General features: G+C 42.2%; 1 protein-coding gene across 2 annotated transcripts; it reads right to left on the bottom strand.

Moving 5' to 3' along the window:
* Window positions 1-412: 412 nt before the first annotated feature.
* LOC124148327 (serine/arginine repetitive matrix protein 2-like) lies at window positions 413-20,678 on the bottom strand. 2 transcript variants are annotated; one of them, XM_046519365.2, is made up of 12 exons: window positions 20,542-20,678; window positions 19,609-19,715; window positions 17,955-18,018; window positions 15,983-16,078; window positions 15,443-15,561; window positions 14,462-14,507; window positions 10,235-10,784; window positions 7,687-9,844; window positions 5,494-5,587; window positions 4,668-4,770; window positions 3,327-3,474; window positions 413-1,213 (listed from the first exon to the last, which is right to left on the bottom strand). In XM_046519365.2, exons 2-12 carry the CDS (start codon window positions 19,706-19,708, stop codon window positions 1,089-1,091), a joined length of 3,603 nt encoding a protein of 1,200 aa, XP_046375321.2. In that variant the 5' UTR covers window positions 19,709-19,715; window positions 20,542-20,678; the 3' UTR covers window positions 413-1,088. The 2 variants fall into 2 exon arrangements, with proteins under 2 accessions (XP_046375321.2, XP_048242646.1); XM_048386689.1 differs by lacking the exon at window positions 20,542-20,678 and adding an exon at window positions 20,406-20,510.
* Between the last annotated feature and the right edge of the window lie 1,841 nt (window positions 20,679-22,519).

Raw genomic sequence — 22,519 nt, 5'->3', positions numbered from 1 at the left:
AAGCTAATATCACTAAACCTGGAGGTATTGTTATGAAACAGTTGGTTGCAAACAAAACACCCTGAGTGAGTGAAGGTTGGTTTATTGCAGACAGTAGTGTCACAGTTATATCACATTGATCTGAAAGACAAGATTTTTTTCTAATTCTTGGTTTGTAGAGTTTTTGCAAAAAGTCACCTGAGTATGTTCACCAGATTAAAGCTTGTCTCATCAGTCTTGCAGTTGAAATTCATTAAATGTGGCCATGTCATTTGAAGCTAAATGTCAATATTTATTATGACCATTTGAGCTTATAACATTGTTTGTTTGTTTGTTGTTTAACGCCACACTCCAGCTATATGACGGCGGTCTGTAAATAATCAAGTCTGGACCACACATCCAGTGATTGACATCATGAGCATTGATCCACCTAAATGGGATACGATGACATGCATGAACCAAGTCAGCGAGCCTGACCACCTGATCCTGTTAGTCGCCTCCTACGACAAGCATAGTCGCCTTTTATGTTTAGCATGGGTTGCTGAAGACCTATTCTTGTAACAGTGTAGAATTATCACAATCATTGATAACAGGTATTTTGCAAATAAAGTAATGCATTCAAACTAAAAAAATCACACAAAACAAAGATCACTACCATTAAAGGCTTATTTCATCTGGTCAGTGAGGTGCACAAAACTTGATTGATCCTCAAACCATGCAAACAATGGCTTCTGACAAAATAACAATCAGAAATAAATAACGTTCGTGTTATAGTGACCTACAGGCAGCCGATTATATATAATTGTTGGCCTAACTATGTTAGCATGGTTAGTGTATCAAAGTCTATTCACAATTTCAAACACATGTAAAGATAATAAATTATACTGAAACGCAATTTTGAAAACTTTAGTATTCCATATATATATACGTATATTTATATTTCATCATAAATGGCTTACAATAGTGAATGCTTATAACAAAATATAACCAAATATCACCAAATATTTGACATTATTCCTGAGAAATAATTACTTCCTACAGTTACATTCTTCTGCAAATTTGTATGACATGGGAGAAGAGAAGCTGCAGAAGGGTGCTGATCGACCTTGTCACTTCTGTGTATCTGTCTGGGAGTCCTCCTCCTCTTCCCCTCGAGACTTGAACCGTTTGGTCAGCTTCCGTCGCCGTCGATACCCAGGCTTCTGTTTTGAAGGTGACTCCACCCGGATATAACCTAAAAAATAATAATTCATTTTCCTCATACTTGAAACAAGCAGTACATGTAAGTCCAGTCACATTGTAAGAAGATATTACCAACTAGTGTAATCTATTTGTATTAACTCAGATTTGTCATACGTTATTGAAAAGTTATACCTCCCAATGGAGCATCTTCATTTCTTCATTGAAGTTTGCATTGGCAATCATCTACTTGAAAATAACTCATCCTTTATCCCAGTACAAATGTATATATAAAGAAGTGAAGTTTTGTTCAGATATGACACTGAACATTGTTTTGTATTTTCTGATACGAATTATAGTGAGGTGAGGTGAAATGGAGTTTGATGGTTGTTCAAGATTATTGCGACATGCATGCTGTGTGTTGCTGTTTGTACTAGTCTGGACCATAACACAGTTTAACACAGTTTCACATAGATGAAACACTCAGACATATATGAGCCGATCAGTCCTTGTTTATTCAATGCCAAGCATCAGGCAGGGTAACAAGTACCATCTTTGAAGGTCTCTTGGTATGACATGGTCACTGGTCAGGGGATCAAACCACAGACCTTCCGCTCTCGGAGCAGACGCTCTATCTGCTATACCATGGAGGCAGTTGATACAATATAAGCTAACAGTGCAAACATGCTTATGGTCTTGGGCTGTAGAACCCCATTAAAATGTCATTTAAGTTCCACAAATAGTATGTATGTCTTTTCATTATTTGCAAATCGTAAAATAGTCCATGCAGTAATCATGGTAATGTCACATATATGCTTCTCAAAAAATACTATATGAGTTTGGGGGATTTTATTATTAGCGGGTATTCTTTTGATAAAGGCAATGCCGCATTCTAATGCAAAAACCTCCATTGTCTAGGGGAGATAACTCTAGGCCTCATTTTGTAAACAACACATGGTTAAGGTCCATTTGCACACAAAGATATTACCGTATTTGACGGAATAAGCGCCCAGGGCGCTCTCAAAATTAGAAATAGGGGGCTCTTATTAGAATATTATTTTGGTTGAAAAAACAGAGTTGAAAGATAAATTTCGTGGTTTATGCTGACAGTCTGAACTGTTTATTAGACAGATATATTTTTTCCAGAATTTAATTGCCCATAATTAAGGATGCATATAACACACTAGTGTGTATTATACACGAATAAATAAGTCTTGTGTACATCGATCAAACGGAAGGGATGCTAATTAGGATTGTTCACTTGCCATATATTAGCAAATATCGCCGTGGGCGCTTATTAGAGCAGCCCGCTTATTACGTCGAATACGGTAATAGCTTTAGGAATGCTGTACACTTAGAGTAACAATAGATAAGGGTTACAAAAGACAAGCACCAACATGAACAATTTGTGACAATGGGCCATACTTGGCCATGGGTTTAGTGAAGGGATATTCATGCAGTAGCCATTACCTCTAACATGTTATCACATAACCCTAAAGTGTGTGATATCTGTAACAAGCGAACATTTGGTTGAAAGTGTGGGCATTAATATCTGATATGTGAGCACTATTTTAGTCACTTCTTAAAAGGATGGGTTACCACCGCATGGTCCATTTGTACAAACAGATGTTAGCACTACAAAGATCATAACTCCAATACCTTAACATAGAATAGGCATAGAGCTGAGTTCAATTTGTGCAAGTGGGTCAAAAACTCCTGCCTGGAGACTTAGGACAGGCATCACCTTTCCCTACAGACTAAAAGGTATGTGTTGTAAATGTGCAGCTATTACACTCAGCCACTGGTCCAAGGGAGTTAACTCTACACAAAACTGACTCGGAAATTTTGTGATATGGAGCAACTGCAGATATCCCAGATGAACAGAATAGAATAGGGAGAGTAGGGATAGAAATTAGCCAAAAACATCAACTAACCCAAATAGTGATAACACACAGCAATACCTCCCAAAATGTTTGAAATTCTACCAGCCCTAAGATATGTAAACATGCATACCTCCAAGTTGTAACCAATTAAAACTAACAAATACTTGTGAAGCATTTTGGCAATTGTAAGGTGCAGCGTCTGGCCTTAACATTAACAATACTGCTCCGGGCTGGCGGGCTCGTGCTAATTTCCATCCCTGGTAGAAGAGCAAACCAGTGAGTCACCTCTCTCCTCACACTCCTGTGTATCAGGGAATCCGATGGACCAGAAGTGTTCAGGCGTGGAGGGCGGCAGGTAGCGGGCGCGGTGTCGGGAGCAGTCCTGGATCTGCTGCTGGATTTCCTCCTCTGAGCAGCCTTTACTCTTGTAATACTGCAGAGGGAACACAAGCTCAATGTATAAACACTGTTTGTTTGTTTGTTTGTTTGTTTGGTCTTTAATGCTGCAATCTGCAACATTCCAGCAAAATGATGGTGGCCTGAATACAGTCAAGTCTCGTTAATCCGACACTCGTTAATCCGACAATCGGCTTTATCCGACACTAATGATGGGAACCGATAAAATCAGTGCTATTTAGACCCGTTAATCCGACACTCCGACTCTGACGAATTACGGAATTATCAGTCTCGTTAATCCGACACAGTGATCAGCGTACTCCGTGGTCATCTGCCCACGAGTTCTCAGCCAGTGTTTTGATGCGAGACGAATCGGCTGGTAGCTGCATATTACAACGGATGCAGAGATAAACTTGCTTAACAATAAACAATTAATGCTTTAAATACAGGATTAATCACATACTTAGATTACCTCATTCTCATTAAAATCAGATACAAGTTCTCGCTATCGCCCAGGACATCCCGTTACAGGTCACAACAGAACAATATTTCACGAACTATGACCGACCAATGAAATGCCTGACAGGAAGTCAACGTTGGCCACTAAGAAAGCAGCTTTCTCAAGCTTTGCGGTACCAGTTTCAAACTGGCGACTTCCATTCCAGACTATCCTTTTTAATTTTTTTTGAATAAGTCATACAGTCTGTAACAGTTATTTTGTGCTTAGCTTTAAAGGTTGCATGATTAGAAAACATATTCCGCTAACAATGTAATAAAACAATATGAATATTTCATTTTTCATTTTTTATTACTTGTTTGTATCGTTACCTATTGTGTAGTCTGATTTTCGATCACGAACGTTGATACTACATAATTCCGTTTATCCGACATTCTCGTTCATCCGACATAATCATATGCAACCAACGATGTCGGATTTACGGGACTTGACTGTATAATGCTTTTTTGTTATTGAACCCCGCACTCAGCAATAACCTAGTAATATGATTAGTCTGTAAATGATCGACCAGTGACTGATATCATGACTGAAAATAATGAGCCTGGCGCAGACAAACAAGTGGTTGATGTTATGAGCAACGGTCCACGCTGTCAGGGTATTTGTGACACACTATCCACTAAATCACGGATCCTGTTCCGTTTGCGTTAAACAATAAACAAACAAACTTCTAGCTTGTACACATTTGTATCAGTCTGCAAACCACGTGTGCCCACCTCATAACACTCCTGACAGCTGGAGGCCTTTAGCTGTTGTCTCTCCACCTTCTTCCTCACCACGTCCACATAGGCGAACTCAGCCTGCTGTTTCCGCGGCACTCTGGAAGGAGATGGAATAACAACAGTTTGGTAAGGAAAGGCAGGGATTTATCTGAGCCCACTCAGAGGCCATCATTAATGTCAGTTTAAGTTCCCAAATTGAATTTAAACTTTCCCAAATCATGCTGATATGGTTATAATTAATGTGATGGTTTGGTCGAGGTGATTTGCATTTCACTCTTGGACGTGCATGCACATGTGTATGTGTGGCTGCTTGTGCTATTCTGGACTAAAGCCGACCTTTTGTGCTAGCCCACTGAGATACCATATCGCAGTAATTCTTTTACATGATTACCCCACTCAGACACAGTATACTGACTTCGAGGTGACCAGTCTTTGAGCCCCTTAATGCTGAGCACCACGCTGAGTTACAAGTACCAACATTAAACATCTTTTGGTATGATCGAACCCCAAACCTTCCCCTCTCCAGGCAGACTCTCTACAACTAGGCGGTCTAAAGACCCCAATGACAACGCTTAAGTTCAAAACAGCACACTGTACCACTGTCAGTGAAACCAGTGTGTATCCGAGTGTTGTGCTACCCATGTGTCCCAGTGTTCCACAGCACACGGCACCTTAATCATTGTTAATTACTCACAGAGGGCTCATCAGTGTCAAAAAACATGAGAAGGGCGGTTTTCACACTTTCTGTTAAGTTCATATACAAATCAGTGTTTACAATATTTGTCAGATTAATTAGATCGCAGCTTCAACAGTTTCTGACCTGTCAAAGCTGTCACTCAAGGACTCCCTCCTGTGACCCCGCCCATCGGGAGTAATCGTGTGTTCTTCCTCCTCCAAGTCATCTACATCACCACCTGCAAGGATACGACAGAGACAGATGAGTAAAATGTTACATTTTTAATTTCCAAATTAACAGATGACGATGAAATGTATTATTTTTATACTTATCCTATCTCACACACATTTCTTCTTTTATCCTATATGGAATCGTGCTTGAACAGAGTTTTCAGCTTCGAAAAAACAATATCCACCTGAACACACACCAGCATCACCCTGGTACCCTCCCAAACGAATGGGTCGTGATCCCGTGCATAGAGACCTACACAACCTGATCATGTGCCTCCTTTGTCACTTCATTCTCTTTCTCATCGTCACGTGGTGACGTGTCTGACAATTTGTTTTGCCCCAACGATTCCCCAACACTTAGTGCAGACGTTTTTATACCACGTTAAGGGGAGTGCAAAAGAAAAAGGAAAAAGCGGTAGATAATCTGCATCTTGCTTGTTCGTAATGTCGACATACCTACTATACCTTTGACCCACATCAAAAGTGTTGTGATTGTCACAGACAGTGCAGCCTTGAATGATGCAGTACAGAATGCAAACACCTCCGGAGGCTGCATTCTCCATTTATCTCCCCAAATGTCATCAGTGGGAAATTGATCGCCACTCCAAATCCCATGACTCGGACAAGAAGTCTTAAGATGAATCCATAAATGTCCACTGTCACTCATCAATGTACAGCAAGCCTTCTTCTGCCACCGTGTCTACTTCTGTCCCCTTAGCCTCCTCATTACCTGTACTATATATGTGGCCAATGAAGGAGTGTCTGACAGCTTTATAACTGAAGATATTGCCGATCAGCCTGGGTCATCATCTCTGACAACAGCACTGGTCACTCCAGATACCATAGTGGTCTTTGCCACCACTCCCTCAGGTGCTAATTCATCTATGATGGTTGTCTCCCTTTCGACTACTCCATCGCCTGTGGCATCCCGTTCAGACAAACATTCCATCTCCACTAATGCTGTTGGCAACCCTAGACCATTGTATCCACTCCTATCGATCCCCAAGGCCCAACGTCTCCAAGGAAGGATCAGGTTCAATTGCCCTCTTCACCTACGGCTTACAGTCCATAAGTGGCTTGTTCAAATATTCACCACTCTCCTGAACACTCTCCAAGGGATCGCAGTTCTAAGGTTCCATGAACAGACTACCCGATCCCAGGATCGACGTTCTTCTGATCACTGCTCCCACAGCATTCAGTCTCGAATGGCTTGGATCAACGCTCTCGCTTTGACAAGTGACGTTCCAGATCAGGTGACAACAGGATCTAACCACAGGACTTCGTAGCGGAATTCATGCTTGGCCTTCAGCCTCGTATCGTATGTGGGTGAATCTTTTTACAACAATCAACATAAATTCAAACTTTCAAAAGAATGTTCTTCTGATTATTAGGATTGTGTACTGCCTCGAATTTTGTATTTCAATATATTTTTATTCTTAGGTTCGTATTGTGATACATACTCCAATTTCATGTCATAACACACTGCTGTGTTTTCTTCCACTTTCAAACTGCACTTCATATTGTTGGGAATGAGCTCAAGATCAAGAGGCTTGACCAACATTTTTAACTGTAGTAATGCTTAATCATGGGAGGTAACACAGTGACAAATAGTAGTGCTTCCTAGAAATATTAATAGAATGAGACCAGCTGTACCAGGAAGATTACAATTTATTTCATTATTGATAAACCCAAGGAAAGCACTTATCATGCTTATTAATATATTTTCTCAATATATCGACCAATTTATCGTAAAACACATTGTTGATGGCTTGCATCCCAGTGTACAGGTATACCGGTAATACCATGCACTGCTACTGATTATGCTTATCAACATGTCAAATATAGTATGCTCAAATATGTTTTACAGCTTGTTTTTTAACCAAACTTTGCATTAATGACTAAATTGTAAATATATTAACTTTGTCTCGTCGCTATATGGCTGCGATAATGCCGATGCGATGTTAAATTTTAACTCAGTCACTCACTATCAACATGACATCAATGGCAGTGTCATGTCTACATGCTTATAGCATGGACAGGACTTAAGCCAAATGTGTCTGGAAAGATTTTCAACCTTGATGTGAAATTACAATAAATCGGACCTCACCTATCACTGCTTCTTTTCCTTGAGAATCCCCAGATTTGGAAGATTTGGAAGAACCAAACTTGAAACTGCGTGAGCTGAGTGGAATACTGTCAGAATCTGTCTGCACACTATCAACATCCATCTGTGCCTGGAACATGTGAGCTTTCATGAACTTGGGGTCAAGGGTTACATCAGCTTCATTCTCCTCGTCCTCTGTGTGTAGAGATGGACCCATACTCTCTGCACTAGAACTGGGCTTGCTAGCTCCACTCTCTACACTAGCACTGGGCTTGCTGGCTCCATTGTCAGCAAGGTAGTCATCATGGTCCAGAGAGACTCCTTCATTGAAGGAGTCAAAACTCGGGACACTAGTCTTTTTCGTCCTTAACATGCTTAACCTGTCTTTCATGTCTTCATTACCAGATTCAGCAGTTGAGGCTCTACCATCCTTATTCTTCTTGCTAAATCTAGATTGAGCCTCACCGGAAGCAGGGTCTGCATGTGTTCTGCTGCCAAGCACCTTGTGAATCCCACCCTTTGTTCTGTAACAGGTGCCCTCCCCTACATCCAGCGAGGCTCCCTGTGACCCCTGACTGTGACTGGCTGACCTGGGGCCTGGGTCTCTCCTCGGCTCTCTCCTCGAGCTTCTTCTCAAGCCTGGCCTCTGTGACAGGAGTTCTGTGTCAGAACAGTACTGAGTCAGGCTTACATCGGGGTCCAGGCTCTCGTTCAAGACATTCACTGGAAACTTCCGTATCTGATCCACACCGTGTCCTTTATCAGAAAATGTCTCCAAGGATGCTGAGTCTGGAGCTACAGTTTCATCTAAGTCTATCACATCCACATGGTCATTCTGTGTTCTGGAATGTCGGTCTGATTTCTGTTTCGGTGGAGATTTCTTGTTTGGAGACCTCTTGGATGGAGACCTCTTGGATGGAGACCTCAGTGACTTTGGTGAGGGTGGCTTCTTAAAGACAGGGGGAACATTCTCAGCACTAGTAGCATCATCGGGTTTGTGTTTAGATCTCACAAACAGAGTCTTCTTTGTCCTGACCCCCTCTGTGTTGTCATGTATCTCCTGCAGTGACAGTCTGATAGCCTTATCAATAGCAGCCCTTTCCTCGGGTTTAGTGGGAGAGACAGGCAGGCCAGGTGGACTCGGGGTGAAAGCCTGGCTCAGAGTCGTCTGCTTCAGCTTCTCAGCTTTTCTCAAGTTTCTAGCATGAACAGTCCTCTGCAGCCTTTCCTGAGAAGTCCTCCCAGCTTGCAAATACTCGGAGTCGGTGTGATTTCGTTCCTGTGTTCTCACAGAGACATCTGTACTTCTTGGTGCCTCCTTGAGAGCCGGACTCTGTCCACATTCACTGCTGCGGGTTACAACTGCCTCTACTGGCCTCAGCAACAGAGGCGACTCCTGGTCTGACATCACCCCACTCATGTTGACACTCCTCCTGCTGGACGACCTGCTGCTGCCTGGTCTGTCCTCCTCAAACAAGAAGGGAGACTCGATACTCTGCCGTGATCCCTTCACACCAGAAAATACTGGAGATGATGGTTTCGGGGACATATCCTTGCCATTCATATTGTCTAATTCTATTTTTTTCACTACCACACTATCACTTAATCTTTCACCCTTTTTATGATGATCCGAGGTACTTTTATCACATCTGCTTTCATCTTTTCTTGATGCAGAATTCTCTTCCGGCTGTGTCCTATCAATGACAGTTCTACTCCTCCTGTTCAAAATCCTGTTGACCTTCTCCATCTTGTCTTCCACATCTGATGGAGAGGTCACAAGCGCATCATCTGGACTGCCATCCACAGACTTGGCCCTGATCGTGTCCTGTGTGTCTATGTCGGACTCTGACTCACTCTCACTGCTTGTCAGTCCCATGCCAAGGGTCTCAGGGACTACACCGAACTCAGTATTGTTGCGCTCTGCTATCAAGGACCTCCTGCTTCTCTGTAGCTTCTCTGGTGAGCCATCTGAACTCATGGAGGCTGTCCTGTCCGTGTCTGGGTCACACGTCTCCTGAACCAAGATGTGAGACGGATGTGGGTGGTAGGAGCGGTGTTGCTGATGAGGTGGCCGGGGGGCAGGAGGTCCATCAGACTCATCCGACGTGTTGTGAACATGGGAATTGTCAAACTTGTGTTTCTTGTTCTCCTGCACTGCATCCTTAAATAAAGAAATCAACAATCAATACAAAATAGACATTGCCCCTAAATATATAATGCAACGAGTCGATTGGTGCGGACAATATTTCAGTTTATATTAATATACGGGGGTGAGTAATCATCTAAACACCACAGTCAGCAATATACCAGCTACATCATGGCAGTCTGTAAACAACTGACAGACAAGTCAGTTGTCATGAGCAACGTTCCACAGCGTCGGGGTGATGACACTCAATCAACCAAGTCATCGATGACCCCAACATCAACCTAGGTTACGAGGGACCAATGCTGCCTCAGATTCCCCACAGAGCAAATATCCTAAGCTTTCGATGCATTCAAGTAGTATCCAATACACTTTCTTGTCTTCACATCGACTCGGCAAATTCAGTACCTCGGTGTATCTGCTTCTCTTCCCTGGCTTCCTGCCCAGACGCAACTTCCTCAGTCTGGCGGACTCCGGACTCTCTCTGTCACTGGACCCGTCAGACCGACACCCCTCCTCTTCCATGGGTGTTGTCTCTCCACCGCCGCTGCTAATCTCCTTCCTCCCAGTGTTGCTGCGCAGTGTATCCAAGGCAGTGTCTCTCACAGCACAATGATTGACATTGGGTCTGGTGTGTGATGTCTTTGCAATACCACCATTCGAATGTTTCTGATCAGATGTTCTCGGGTTATATACCTTCCCCGAATCAACTTCATCAAAGCATTCACTTCTCTTGAGATTAGCGGCCCTTCTATTACATGATCTCTGATTTGCCTTACCCGCTGACAGATCATCGCTGCTTTCTGTACAGTGTCTTTGTGTGACAGCCTTCATTGTTCTGGAACTAACAGTTGATGCCGAGTCCCCATTTTTGTCTCTAATTGCAGACGCTGGACTCCTTCCAGGTACACTATCTGCTCCATCAAAGGACTTGTTTGGGGTCAGAAGATTGGACAAGCTGGAAAAGCAATATACAGCATATCTTACGGAGCAGTCCATTTTGGTTTTGTTTGTTTGTTTGTTTGTTGTTTAACGCCACACTTCGCAATATACCAGCAATACGACGGCAGTCTGAAAAAATAATAGAGTCTGGACCAGATAATTCAGTGATTGACATCATGATCATCGATCCACGCAATTGGGATTGATGACATGCATCAACCAAGTCAGCGAGCCTGACCACCCGATCCCGTTAGTCGCCTCTTATGACAAGCATTGTCGCCTCATTTTGGTTTGGAACAAAATACAGGCGAGGTGAGGACAAATAGGGTTTAACTTCGCATTCAAGATTATTGTACTTGCGATATGTGTGCATGTATGCATGAGAGTACCAGCTTGTACTAGTCTGGACTAATGCCAGCCTCATAGTGCTATACTGACTCCGTGACAACCAGTCATTGTTATACCCCTTGATGCTGAGTGCCAGGCAGGTTAAGTACCATTTTCTGGGCATGTTACGTTGGACACTCTATCCACTAGACCACTAAGGCGGTCAAACAAAATACAGCGAAACCATCATTCTGGCAAATAAAAATTCCAGACTATCCAATCAGATAAATGCATGTCAATTACTCATATCATAAATTCAGCTGTAAATTGTCGTGTAAATGGAGCAATCTGGCCTGCACAGCAACTGATCAGTGAACTTTGATGAGTAACATTTAATATTACACCAGCATTGTTTCAGTCATTGAACTGTAGTAATGTGGCCACCATGAACAGCTGATCAGCTTGGGTTGTATACATCCCAGGGAGCTGAGAATGAAAATTGAGTGCACACCAGGTTAATAACGTTAGCACTTTGAATTTTTGCACCGAATGTATGGAGGCTTGCACAATATAAGCACATACATTATCCTAATAATCAAAGGTAAAGTTCCCTCAAACGCATTGTTCTTGATGTCTATTGTGTTTACTGTTCAAATTGGGGAACTAAACAATATAGGGAATCAGAGTATTCCCCTTATTTATATACTGATCCCTCCACAACAGTATGCAATATTCCCAGAGACAGGTGACAAGTGGATCCAAACGTGAGTGCGGGATCGGGTGGTCAGGCTCACTGACTTGGTTGATACATGTCATCGATCCCAATTGCGTGGATCGATGCTCATGATGTCAATCACTGGATTGTCTGGTCCAGACTCGATTATTTTACAGACCGCCGTCATATAGCTGGAATATTGCTGAGTGCGGCATTAAACAACAAACCAACCAACCAACCAAACGTGAGTGAGTGTGTGAGAATTGATTTACGCTGCATTTAGCAATATTCCAGCAATATCATGGAGGGGGACACCAGATATGGGCTTCACACATTGTACCCATGTCGGGAGTCGAACCCGGGTCTTCGGCGTGACAAGCGAACGCTTTAATCACTAGGCTACTCGACCGCCCCTCCAAAGGGCTAAAGAAGGGGAATACTCTGATTCTCTATATTTTTTAACTTATCCCTCCACAACAGTATACAATTATCCCACAGTAGGACAGCGGGTTGGATCACCTGCATATTCCCATTTGCAATTAAGTGGTCGTGCCAGACTAGACTGCCACTTAGTCTTCAACCCAGGGTGTGGTCAACTTCACTAGTCCCTTAATACATCACTGCCATGCCTGGTTACAGGCGAGGCTGGGTCAGAAATTGCACTGCAACTGGAGGTACTTGAAATATTGGGAACCGTAGTTACCCTCTCCATATGTACTCCCCTCGGTACAAAGTTTAAAGCAATCATTCCGTAGAAAGAAAGAACAAAGAGATGGGAGTACATCAACGCAGATGGGGAGGGGGAACAAGTTGCTTTGTGAAGACGAGAGGCCAGTTCTGGTGGACTCCCTCGACATCCTCAACGGACAGATTCTGGAGGAAGAATTTGGCAAAAGTAGAGTAGATGTGGATGGGCATCTGTCTGAACAATGGTGGAAAGTAACCAAAACAACTGGGTAGTCTTGGAGATATTCCTGCAACCTTTCTCGGTGGTAGGGAGGAAAAGGCATTTGCGTTGATGCCGAAAACAATAAGTGATGTCCTTATAGTGACGTAAAGCACGAACAGGATAAAGGAAAATGTCCTCTGTGTCACCAAACCCAACAATGTCAGTCAGCGGGGCAATAGCGAAAGTGCGATCCGCGAGACCAGGCAATAGTCACACATTAAGCCTCCGCACCTCAACCTTGTCAGCCACGGTCAAACTTGATTTGGGAGACGTCGAGAGCATGGAGTTCACTGACACTTAGGGCATCAGCAAGAATGTTGGAAACGCCCGGGATGAGCTCTTTCACCTCCAACGAGATATAACATTAACTTGAGGTCCAGGAGACTCTGTGAGTGAGTGATCCCCGGCGGTTGATGTCATGAGAAGCCGACAAGTTGTCCATCGCTATGACAAGAAAAATTCCCAACAGTATCGTCCGCCACATCTGAATAGGAAGTATGCCTGCTTGAAACTCCAGACAGTTGATGTGCCAGTGGAGATGGGGCAGTTCACAATCCTGAAACCCGGAGGTCCTTAAATGGGACCCCACCCTTCATTTGATGCATCCACAAACAGGTGGTGAGCGGGAACTAAGTCGGTCAAAGAGACCCCGTCGAAGATGTTCAACTCGAGGGTCCACCAATGGAGGTAAGGTCAAAGAGAGGCTGGGAGAGATACAACCTGGTCTGGCGTGTCCCGATCGAACCACAGTTGAAGAAAAATCTGCAGAGGGTGAAACTGCAAGCGTCTGGGGTTTGGCGAATCCTGCGCTGATGTGATAAGTTGGTACCAGGAAAATAGGGCTGTAAAATCCTGGAGTAAGATTCGTTGGAGATAGGTGTTCTAAAGCCCCCTTGTCAAACAGGATCCGCATGTTGTCCTGTAACGTTATGGTAGGAGGGACAAACGAATGTCAGAATCAACAGACATAAAGGATCTATGATCCATCTTGAGGTGCAAGGACATAGAACAACCCAAAGTTATAGCATCATCTCCATCAAGGGGAGGCGCCAAAGTTGGAAATGAAATCCCATGCAATTTTTAATGCAGGACCCGATAGCGGGTTTGGGAAGCGAACCCTTAAGGGCTTCCTTATCCAAAGCCTGCTGCAACAGACTGGAGTAGGGGGGTACCTGAGGAGACGAGAGTGGTAACTGTAGTACCGAACTGACGTCCCTGAGCATATGAGCATCCTGAGACGGTGGAGGTGACAGCTGCATGCTTACAATAGGGGTTCAAAGTCGGAAAACAAAATGGAGCTTTCACGTGCCAAGAGTTATGTTAACAATGGCGGGGAAAGAAATGTGTGAGGAAGGTAAGTAGCCGTTTTTTAAATATTTTTTTATAAGGAATGGCTAAGGACCCGTAGATAAATGTACGGAGATATTCAATTCAAACCGAAATGACAAACAAATCCAATCGTAAATGTGGAGTGGAAGCTAACACGTCCGTTCACTACGGGCGATGAAGGAAAAAGTGACGAGTAGTACAGGAGCATGCTGGGAGCGAGGTGGTCGGACGGTGTTTTCCGCTGATTGTTGTTTTCACAATGTTCAACACTGTTATATAATCGAAGCAAGAAGGAATATTGCATACTGTTGTAGGGGGATAAGTTAAAAAATATGTGTATTACTGTACGACAAGTTACAACAATCCCACTTACTTCAGATCAGGCTGCGGAACTTGCTTGGTCTCAGATAATCTCTCTTCTGCAAAATAACATTAAGACTGCATTCTACACATGAGTTAACTTTACTTGATTAACTTGTTTGGTTAATTTTTCTTTACTGTTATCATTATTTTCTGTCAATAATAATCATTATCCAGTTTTCAGACTAGTGGGGCTTAATTATATCCATCAGCTCTTTTCCAGAAGTAAACTATTCTAATATGCATTTATTAGTTTACCCACACAATAAACCTAAAGTGAAAGTGAGAATTGTTGTTTAAGACTAGATTGAAGTACGATATTGATTCTAACATATTGTAGCATCATTGGTTCCCCATAAGCGCCAGCATGCATGTTGTCCCGTTTCACTTTCCCATTTCAGTTTCCACTACTTCCCTTCCCACGACCCATTTCAGTTACACTGGCTCAGGTTCCCAGTTCCAGTTTCCTCTGATATATTTTTTCCTGCTTCAGACCCCCTACCAGTTTCCTAGTTAAGGTTTCCCTATGCTATGGCTTCCCTTTTCAGTTTCCCCTGCTTCAGTTCCACATTTCAGTTTCTCCTGCCGCAGTTTCCACTGCTGCACTTTCTCCCTCCGGTTTCAGTTACCCCTGCTTCAGTTTCCACTGCTTCACTTTTCCAGTCTCATCTTATCTTCCCCTGCTTCAATTTCGCAGTTTCAGTTTCCCCTACTTAAGTTTCTCAGTTTCAGTTTCCCCTGCTTTAGTTCCCGAAGTTTCGGTTTCTCAGTTTCAGTTTCCCCTACTTCAGTTTCCCTGCTTCAGTTTCCCCTACTTCCATTTCCCCTGCTTCAGTTTCCCTGCTTTAGTTCCCGAAGTTTCAGTTCCCATACTTCCGTTTCCCCTGCTTGAGGTTCCCCTACTTCAGTTTCCCCTGCTTCAGGTCACACTGCTTCACCTTCCCGCTGTCAGTTCTCATATTTGTTTCCCCTGCTTCAGTTTTCTTCAGTTTACCGAGATAGTGGATCATCTTCTCCTTCTCCTCCAGGCTGTGCTTGTACGCCTCCTGTATGGCCGACACCGAACTCTGAAGGTGCTCACACGTCCGACACTTCCCACTGCCCCGACCATCCCTATTGTCAGGCACATGTTTGAGGTAAAACAGGAATACAAACAACTATAATAGGTTTGCTGCTGAGGTCAGCTGCTGTAGTATTTGAATGTAGATAACCTCTTAATCTTTTTTTTTTAACTAACATGGTTTAATTTCGTAAATTTCAAAATTTGAATTTTCTTCAACAATTAATATACCAAAGAACTAGAGTGAGTGAGTGAGTATGGTTTTACGCCGCTTTTATCAATATTCCAGCAATATCACGGCGGGGGACACCAGAAATGGGCTTCACACATTGTACCCATGTTGGGAATCGAACCCGGGTCTTCGGCGTGACGAGCAAACGCTTTAACCACTAGGCTACCCTACCGCCCCCCAAAAGAACTAGAGCATTCATGTATATGATAGGGTTTGTTTCCAGCTACATCTGTCAGCCTTACTGAGCTCTGATGTCCTCCAGGAGGTTCCGGAGACGAGTGTTTTCACTGTACAGGATCTCATTCTGGTCCAGCAGACCCTGCACTTTCTCTACCAGTCTGAAGTATAACAAGACATGTAACATCATACAATATCAACAGAAAAGTAAGACCTAGCTACATCAATATGAAATTCCTACGCACACATCACCAGAACATCTTCATTGAATGCATCTCACAAAATAAACAATTTATTCTATCAAGTAAACATTGCAGTTTTTGCAACATAAAGGTTACAGCCAGGCTATTCATGAAAGTGAGTGAGTGAGTTGGGTTTAACGCCGCTTTTAACAGTATTCCATTTATATCGCGGCGTGTCAGCTTAATGTGGGAGGAAAGCCTGAAGTGATGCAGGTCTCAGACATTTACCACTTCGGTGAAACCCACGAGCATGGGTATGGGTGCTGACAAACCTAGAAACATAATCGGAGCGAACCGGGATTCGAACCCACAATCATAGGTTTCTGGTGTGCCCAAGGGATGCAACTCTGCAATCCCGGCGAATCCCGGCGAATCCCGGCGAATCGCGGCGCCTTAGACGACTGGGCCACCCATGCCCCCCTATTCATGAAAGGAGCGTCCGTTAGCTTACCGGTAACAAGTTCAGTTTGGTTGAAATCCATCACGATCAATGTTTGATAATTTTGATAAAATTCTCAAACTGATTTGGCATTTGTATGTGTAAATAATTGAATCTAGATCAGACAAACCAGTGGTTGATAGAAGGATCAATGATTCACATCATCACCAGCTGACTCTAAGGACTAAAGGCTCATTCTGCCTGGACTCCTCACCAGGGGTCCGGAAACCGTCATATGCGCCGGACATGTCCGATTGGGAATCTCAAATGTCCGGTTTAAAATATTGCTTACCAGACATTTAATTTTTTCTGTCCAGACATTTTAAAAAGTATTGTCCGGACATTCTTAAATTTTGACCGGATATGATCAACAGTTAGGACTGAGCAGTTTCTGTCTGCAGTTGTAACACAATGAAGATTATCTACAAGCTTTGTTTGTTTTGATTGCTGTAAATACATCGTACCTACAGTGATAGTCCAATCGGTCAATCACTGTAATAGGCAATAAACTGAGTTGACACTGATTAATCGAGGATTAATTACTGAGAACATCTTGTTAATTTGAGTAAAATGTGTTTACAACTGTACATAAATACCTTGCATCATCGATGTACCTCATTATCCTCACAATGCTACGATACGTAACCTCAGAAAAAGAAGTGAAAGCATGACGACAGCCAGTCGACCGATGCAGATCAGTCGAGCGGTTCTGCCAAACCCTCAAAGTCTGAATGATCATTTTGTTGATCATTATTGAATCTTTATTGACCGCCATTTTGCTTTCTGTGACGATCGATATCAATTTTTTATATGGTCAATAATTAAGTACAGATGAAAAAGTATTCAAATAACTGTTGCTATCAACGATAGTTTAGGATTTATGATTATATTATCGGTCTTGTTTTTAAATAATCTTTAGTTTAAAAAAAATATTTCCCGTGAGGTCACGTGATAACCAAATATGGGATAATAGTCTCGATCCAAATGTTACAACGCGTACACTTGAGCAGACTCATGAATATTAATTAGACCGTTCACAACGTTGACAGATCGTTATTATAACAGAAAGAAACGTATGTTTTCCATATATATCTAAAATGATATTATTTGTTATTAATTGTCCGGTGAATTAAACAATTTAAATTGAAACAATTCATAATTCATCATATTATGAATACGTAACAACTTCTAATTTGTGTGTAAAAAGTCGTACTAAAACACGCTGTTTGGAGGGGGCGTGGCATAAATGTAAATGTCCGATTGGGATTTTAAATTTTCCGGACCCCTGCTCCTCACAGAGCTGAACTTTTACCCAGAGTTTTACTTCAGCTACCCATGTTATTCCAGGCTCATTACCTTGTTTTGTGTTGGCCAAGGTGATCATAGCCCTTTTTATATTTATCTTTTTCATCTGTTAATTCTAAAAGAAAAAGAAAAAGAGTTGTAAGTTAAAACAGTTTACTATTCAAATTATCATAGAAATATGCCTATGTGTAAATCTGATAACATTTACCTCAAACACATAGCTATGTACAGCTCCACATTCACTTTCCAAATATCTACTGGTCAATAACACACAGTTATAAATCCTCTATTGTAAATCAGGTAACTTTTACTGCATACTCATAGCTATGTACAGCTCCACTTTCCCTTTCCAAATATCTACTGGTCAATAACACACAGTTATAAATCCTCTATTGTAAATCAGGTAACTTTTACTGCAAACTCATAGCTATGTACAGCTCCACTTTCACTTTCCAAATATCTACTGGTCAATAACACACAGTTATAAATCCTCTATTGTAAATCAGGTAACTTTTACTGCAAACTCATAGCTATGTACAGCTCCACTTTCACTTTCCAAACATCTTCTGGTCAATAACACAGTTATAAATCCCTTTTACAGTACCAACCTACCATTCTATTAGAGTCTGATGCTGATTTTGAACCAGGTTTCACTATTAACAAGCTCTTTTGAGTGCTGCACATCAAAAGATATCATGGAAATATTTGGGCACCTAAAGCCACCAAGTTCCAAAACAATTGACCTTTTAGTAGACCAAATATCATGTATATAGCTTGTGAAGGCCAGTTTAACATCAGCATCAGACTATAGGACTGTTACAGCAGGAGGGATTCATAGCTTAGCTAGAACATGAAATCAGTTCCAAGTGGATATTGTCAGCCCCATTGGATATTGTCAGTCCCAGTGGATATTGTCAGAAAACGTAGCTACAATTTTGCAGCAATCAAAGGTGTATTTCTAGTAACACAAACCAAAAATATATGTATTATTTCAATGGGCAGTCTTTTTGTCCCAAAGGGCAATAACTCTTCTTTTGAAATGACATAAGCGACAGTCCAACCTGTTGCTTCCGCACTGGTTCCCTGCTCAATGTGTGCTGCGAAAACTTGCGAAAACTTGCGACAACTTGTGACATGTAGAGACAGAGCCAAGCTAAAACGTTTCATTGTTTCACCTTCATTCAAAAATGGTCGTTTAGCACTGAATATCTTAACTAGCACATGACTTGTAGAGAGACTGCAACTAAAACACGAATTGACACGATGGAAGGTAAGGGGCAAAAAGCCATGAAAAACTGTATTATCTCGACATTTTCTACATCAGAAAATTACAAGGCATTCTGTCAGTCTGAGGTAATGCTGCATCAATGAAATAATCCAAACTCAACTATCAGCCATCGTGTTATTTCCCACAAGTTCTTGATTAATGCAACATTCAAATCTAACAAATTAATAGTTTTCATGGACTTAATTGACTTCAATGTAATCAAGTTGGAGATCGGCCTAAATCTGCAGCACACAGGCAACCTTTCATAGGCCTCGACAAAACGATAGTTTTTTATTCATATGAACATTATGAAAAGGCTGGATTACATAAACTAACACATTGCTTATGTTTCAAAATTCCTTTCTGCATGTAGGCCATGTCAGCAGCACAATTTAAAGCTGACACTCAATGACTACCTTTCAGCACCTGAAAACTTACCTCTGATCTTCTCCTTGTGTAGTGAGTAGACCTTCTTGAGGGCAAGTTGTAGGGGATCTAACTGAGATGGTAGCTCTGTTCCTGTCGACTTCTCACTCATCCTGTTACTGCGGACAGACTTCATTCATTAGTCCATGAAGGATGAACTGATTCCAGATCCCAGAAATATACCCTCATTCAGAGTAATACTATCATTATCTCCACTACGCTTTGTTTTTTGTTTAAAGCCACATTTAGCAATATTCCAGCTATATGACAGCAGTCTGTACTTTATAATCGAGTCAGGACCAGACATTCCAGTGATTGACATCATTAGCATCGATCTACGCAATTGGGATATGATGACATACATCAACCAAGTCAGCAAGCCTGACCACCCGATCCTGTAAGTCACCTCTTACAACAAGCATGGGTTGCTGAAGTCCTATTCTCAGAACTTCACGGTTACTCTACTATGCATTGATATCACTCGGAACATAGGCCTAGTTGAGATATGATAGTATGCTAATGACTGAATCGTGTCTATCTAGTGCATTGAATGCAATAAAAGGGGTGTTTTGTAATTTTCCCCACAGAGAATTGATGCTTATAACCACAATGTGACTAATATTCTGCGATGTGTTTGGTAGGACTAGGCCTAGTAGCCCGAGCAGACTACAACCCATTGAGCATGACTGACCGTATGTCTACATGACTATGTACAACAACAATAATTACGTAAATAATCTTACTGCTGATTGCAGAATACAAATCAGTCTATATTAAGCTTTTTAATAGGTGTGTGTGTCTTTTGTTACCTCCTGCATTGTCCATTCAAGTTCGTGAATCCAGGCTGTCAACATATCATGAACTCGTGCCAGTGCACGAAAATCGTATGTCTACTGGTCAGCCGTAACGAAGTCTGGGCGTTATTTTGTACCAATATGAACATACCTGTCTACATTGAAATCACACCATCCCCTAGTGCCATCAAGATAAATCAAAACGAGTCTAAGTTTGGGTAAATGAAATGAGGGTGTGAATTACAATCATTCTTCGATGTTGTAACTCGCGCCACTTTCCCGTTTCAGTCAGTTCGATTGGATAAACTGGTACACGATATGTTTACGCGAAAGTAATTTTTAAAGCGGCAGTAAAATCTCTCCTTAATGTTATACATCGGGCAGTTTTGACCTGCTCCCACGCAAGTGATACGAAAGAGTCTATATAAAACTGTGTGCAACACTGTTATAACACATTATGTTTTATTCGCATGATTCTTTTGCCAAGTGTCGGGACTAGAACAAAGCTGACATACTCGAGTTTCCACTTTGTTGGTTTTTATATATCGATCTATTGTGATAAAACAAATAGAATAGAGAAATAATACAGTGGTTAATCGAGGATGAGCTGAGGAATACTCCTCCCTTTTTCATATGACAACACATTACTCCGTGAAGGGGATACGCTCCACAGTCTGTTGAATATCTTCTGTCAAAGTACCAGAAGTGAACGCACAGACCGTCACCGTGCATTATATAAACGTGGGGTGGTGTCTGGTGCCAGATTAAAACTTGCCCGGACATTGCCGTGTGTAATAATGCATAATAAGGAACCTCAATTAATCTACAACATAAAACTTCAGTTATCAAACAAACAAATGCTGCTTCTATAATTTGCAGGACTGTAATTTTCCCTCTATGTTCATAATTCAGTCAAAACGGACCTGCGCCAAATTGGTCGAAACTGACCAGTGAAATACCACATGAAAACAAAAAGAAGCTGGTCACTTTTAGAGTTTTAAACTCCTATCATGTCTTTTGATATCATATATATTTGGCTTACAAACTCGACCACATTCATGCTGATACACTACATTTAGTCACACACTATTTGGGCCTATATTATAGAGGAACACATGCACGTGTGTATATACCTACGTCTAGATGCTCATAACAACATACGTCTTGGATGAGTTCATCGCCGGAAGGTTGGTTGGTTGGTTTGTTGCTTAACGCCGCACTCAGCAATATTCCAGCTATATGACGGCGGTCTTTAAATAATCGAGTCTGGACCAGAGAATCCAGTGATTGACATCATGAGCATCGATCCACGCAATTGGGATCAATGACATGCATCAACCAAGTCAGCAAGCCTGACCACCCGATCCCGTTAGTCGCCTTTTACGACAAGCATAGTCACCTTTTACGGCAAGCATGGGTTACTGAAGATCTATTCTACCCCGGAATCTTCAAGGGTCTCGCCGGAAGGGTACAATGTTAGCAGTACTATACAGAGAGTGCCAACCCCCTCTTGGTACGCAGGCTGCCGAGCCTTATGTGGTACCGCGGATGCCGCAGTGCAGGAAACTATACGTGGTCGCCATGAAACGTTTATCTGGTACGCGGGAGCCAATGTTTCAATGTTCAAATTTAATTATTTTAAAAGAGTGAGTGAGAATAGTTGTACGCCGCTTTTGGCAATATCACCGCGGGGGACACCAGAAATGGGCTTCACACATTGTACCACTTAGGGGAATCGAACCCGGGTCTTCGGCTTGACGAGCGAACGCTTTCTCCACTAGACTATCCCACCGCCCTTCTTTAGCGTGAGAGATAAAATAAATATTTAACCCTAAGGTTATGAGCACCATGGTCATGCATTCCACGTGAAAACCCCAGTCTAATTTACTTGTACCAACTGTGTACACTGATATGGCTCAAGAGTTTTTAAACTGGATGTCAAGACGAATTTAGTGGTATGTCCGATGCCTATAGCAGGGGTTAATGGCACCCTCTATCTCACGCCTTCTTGATTCAAACTGTGTACATGATATGGCTCAAGAGTTTTTAAACTGGATGTAAAGACGAATTTAGTGGTATGTCCGATACCCATAGCAGGGTAGAATAGGTCTTCAGCAACCCATGCTTGT

This window comes from Haliotis rufescens, unplaced genomic scaffold, assembly GCF_023055435.1.
Source record: "Haliotis rufescens isolate VD_foot unplaced genomic scaffold, xgHalRufe1.0.p SCAF_1, whole genome shotgun sequence".
NCBI lineage: Eukaryota > Metazoa > Mollusca > Gastropoda > Lepetellida > Haliotidae > Haliotis > Haliotis rufescens.
The sequence above is the reverse complement of the archived record's forward strand: the minus strand, read 5'-3'. Positions and strand labels throughout refer to the sequence as shown.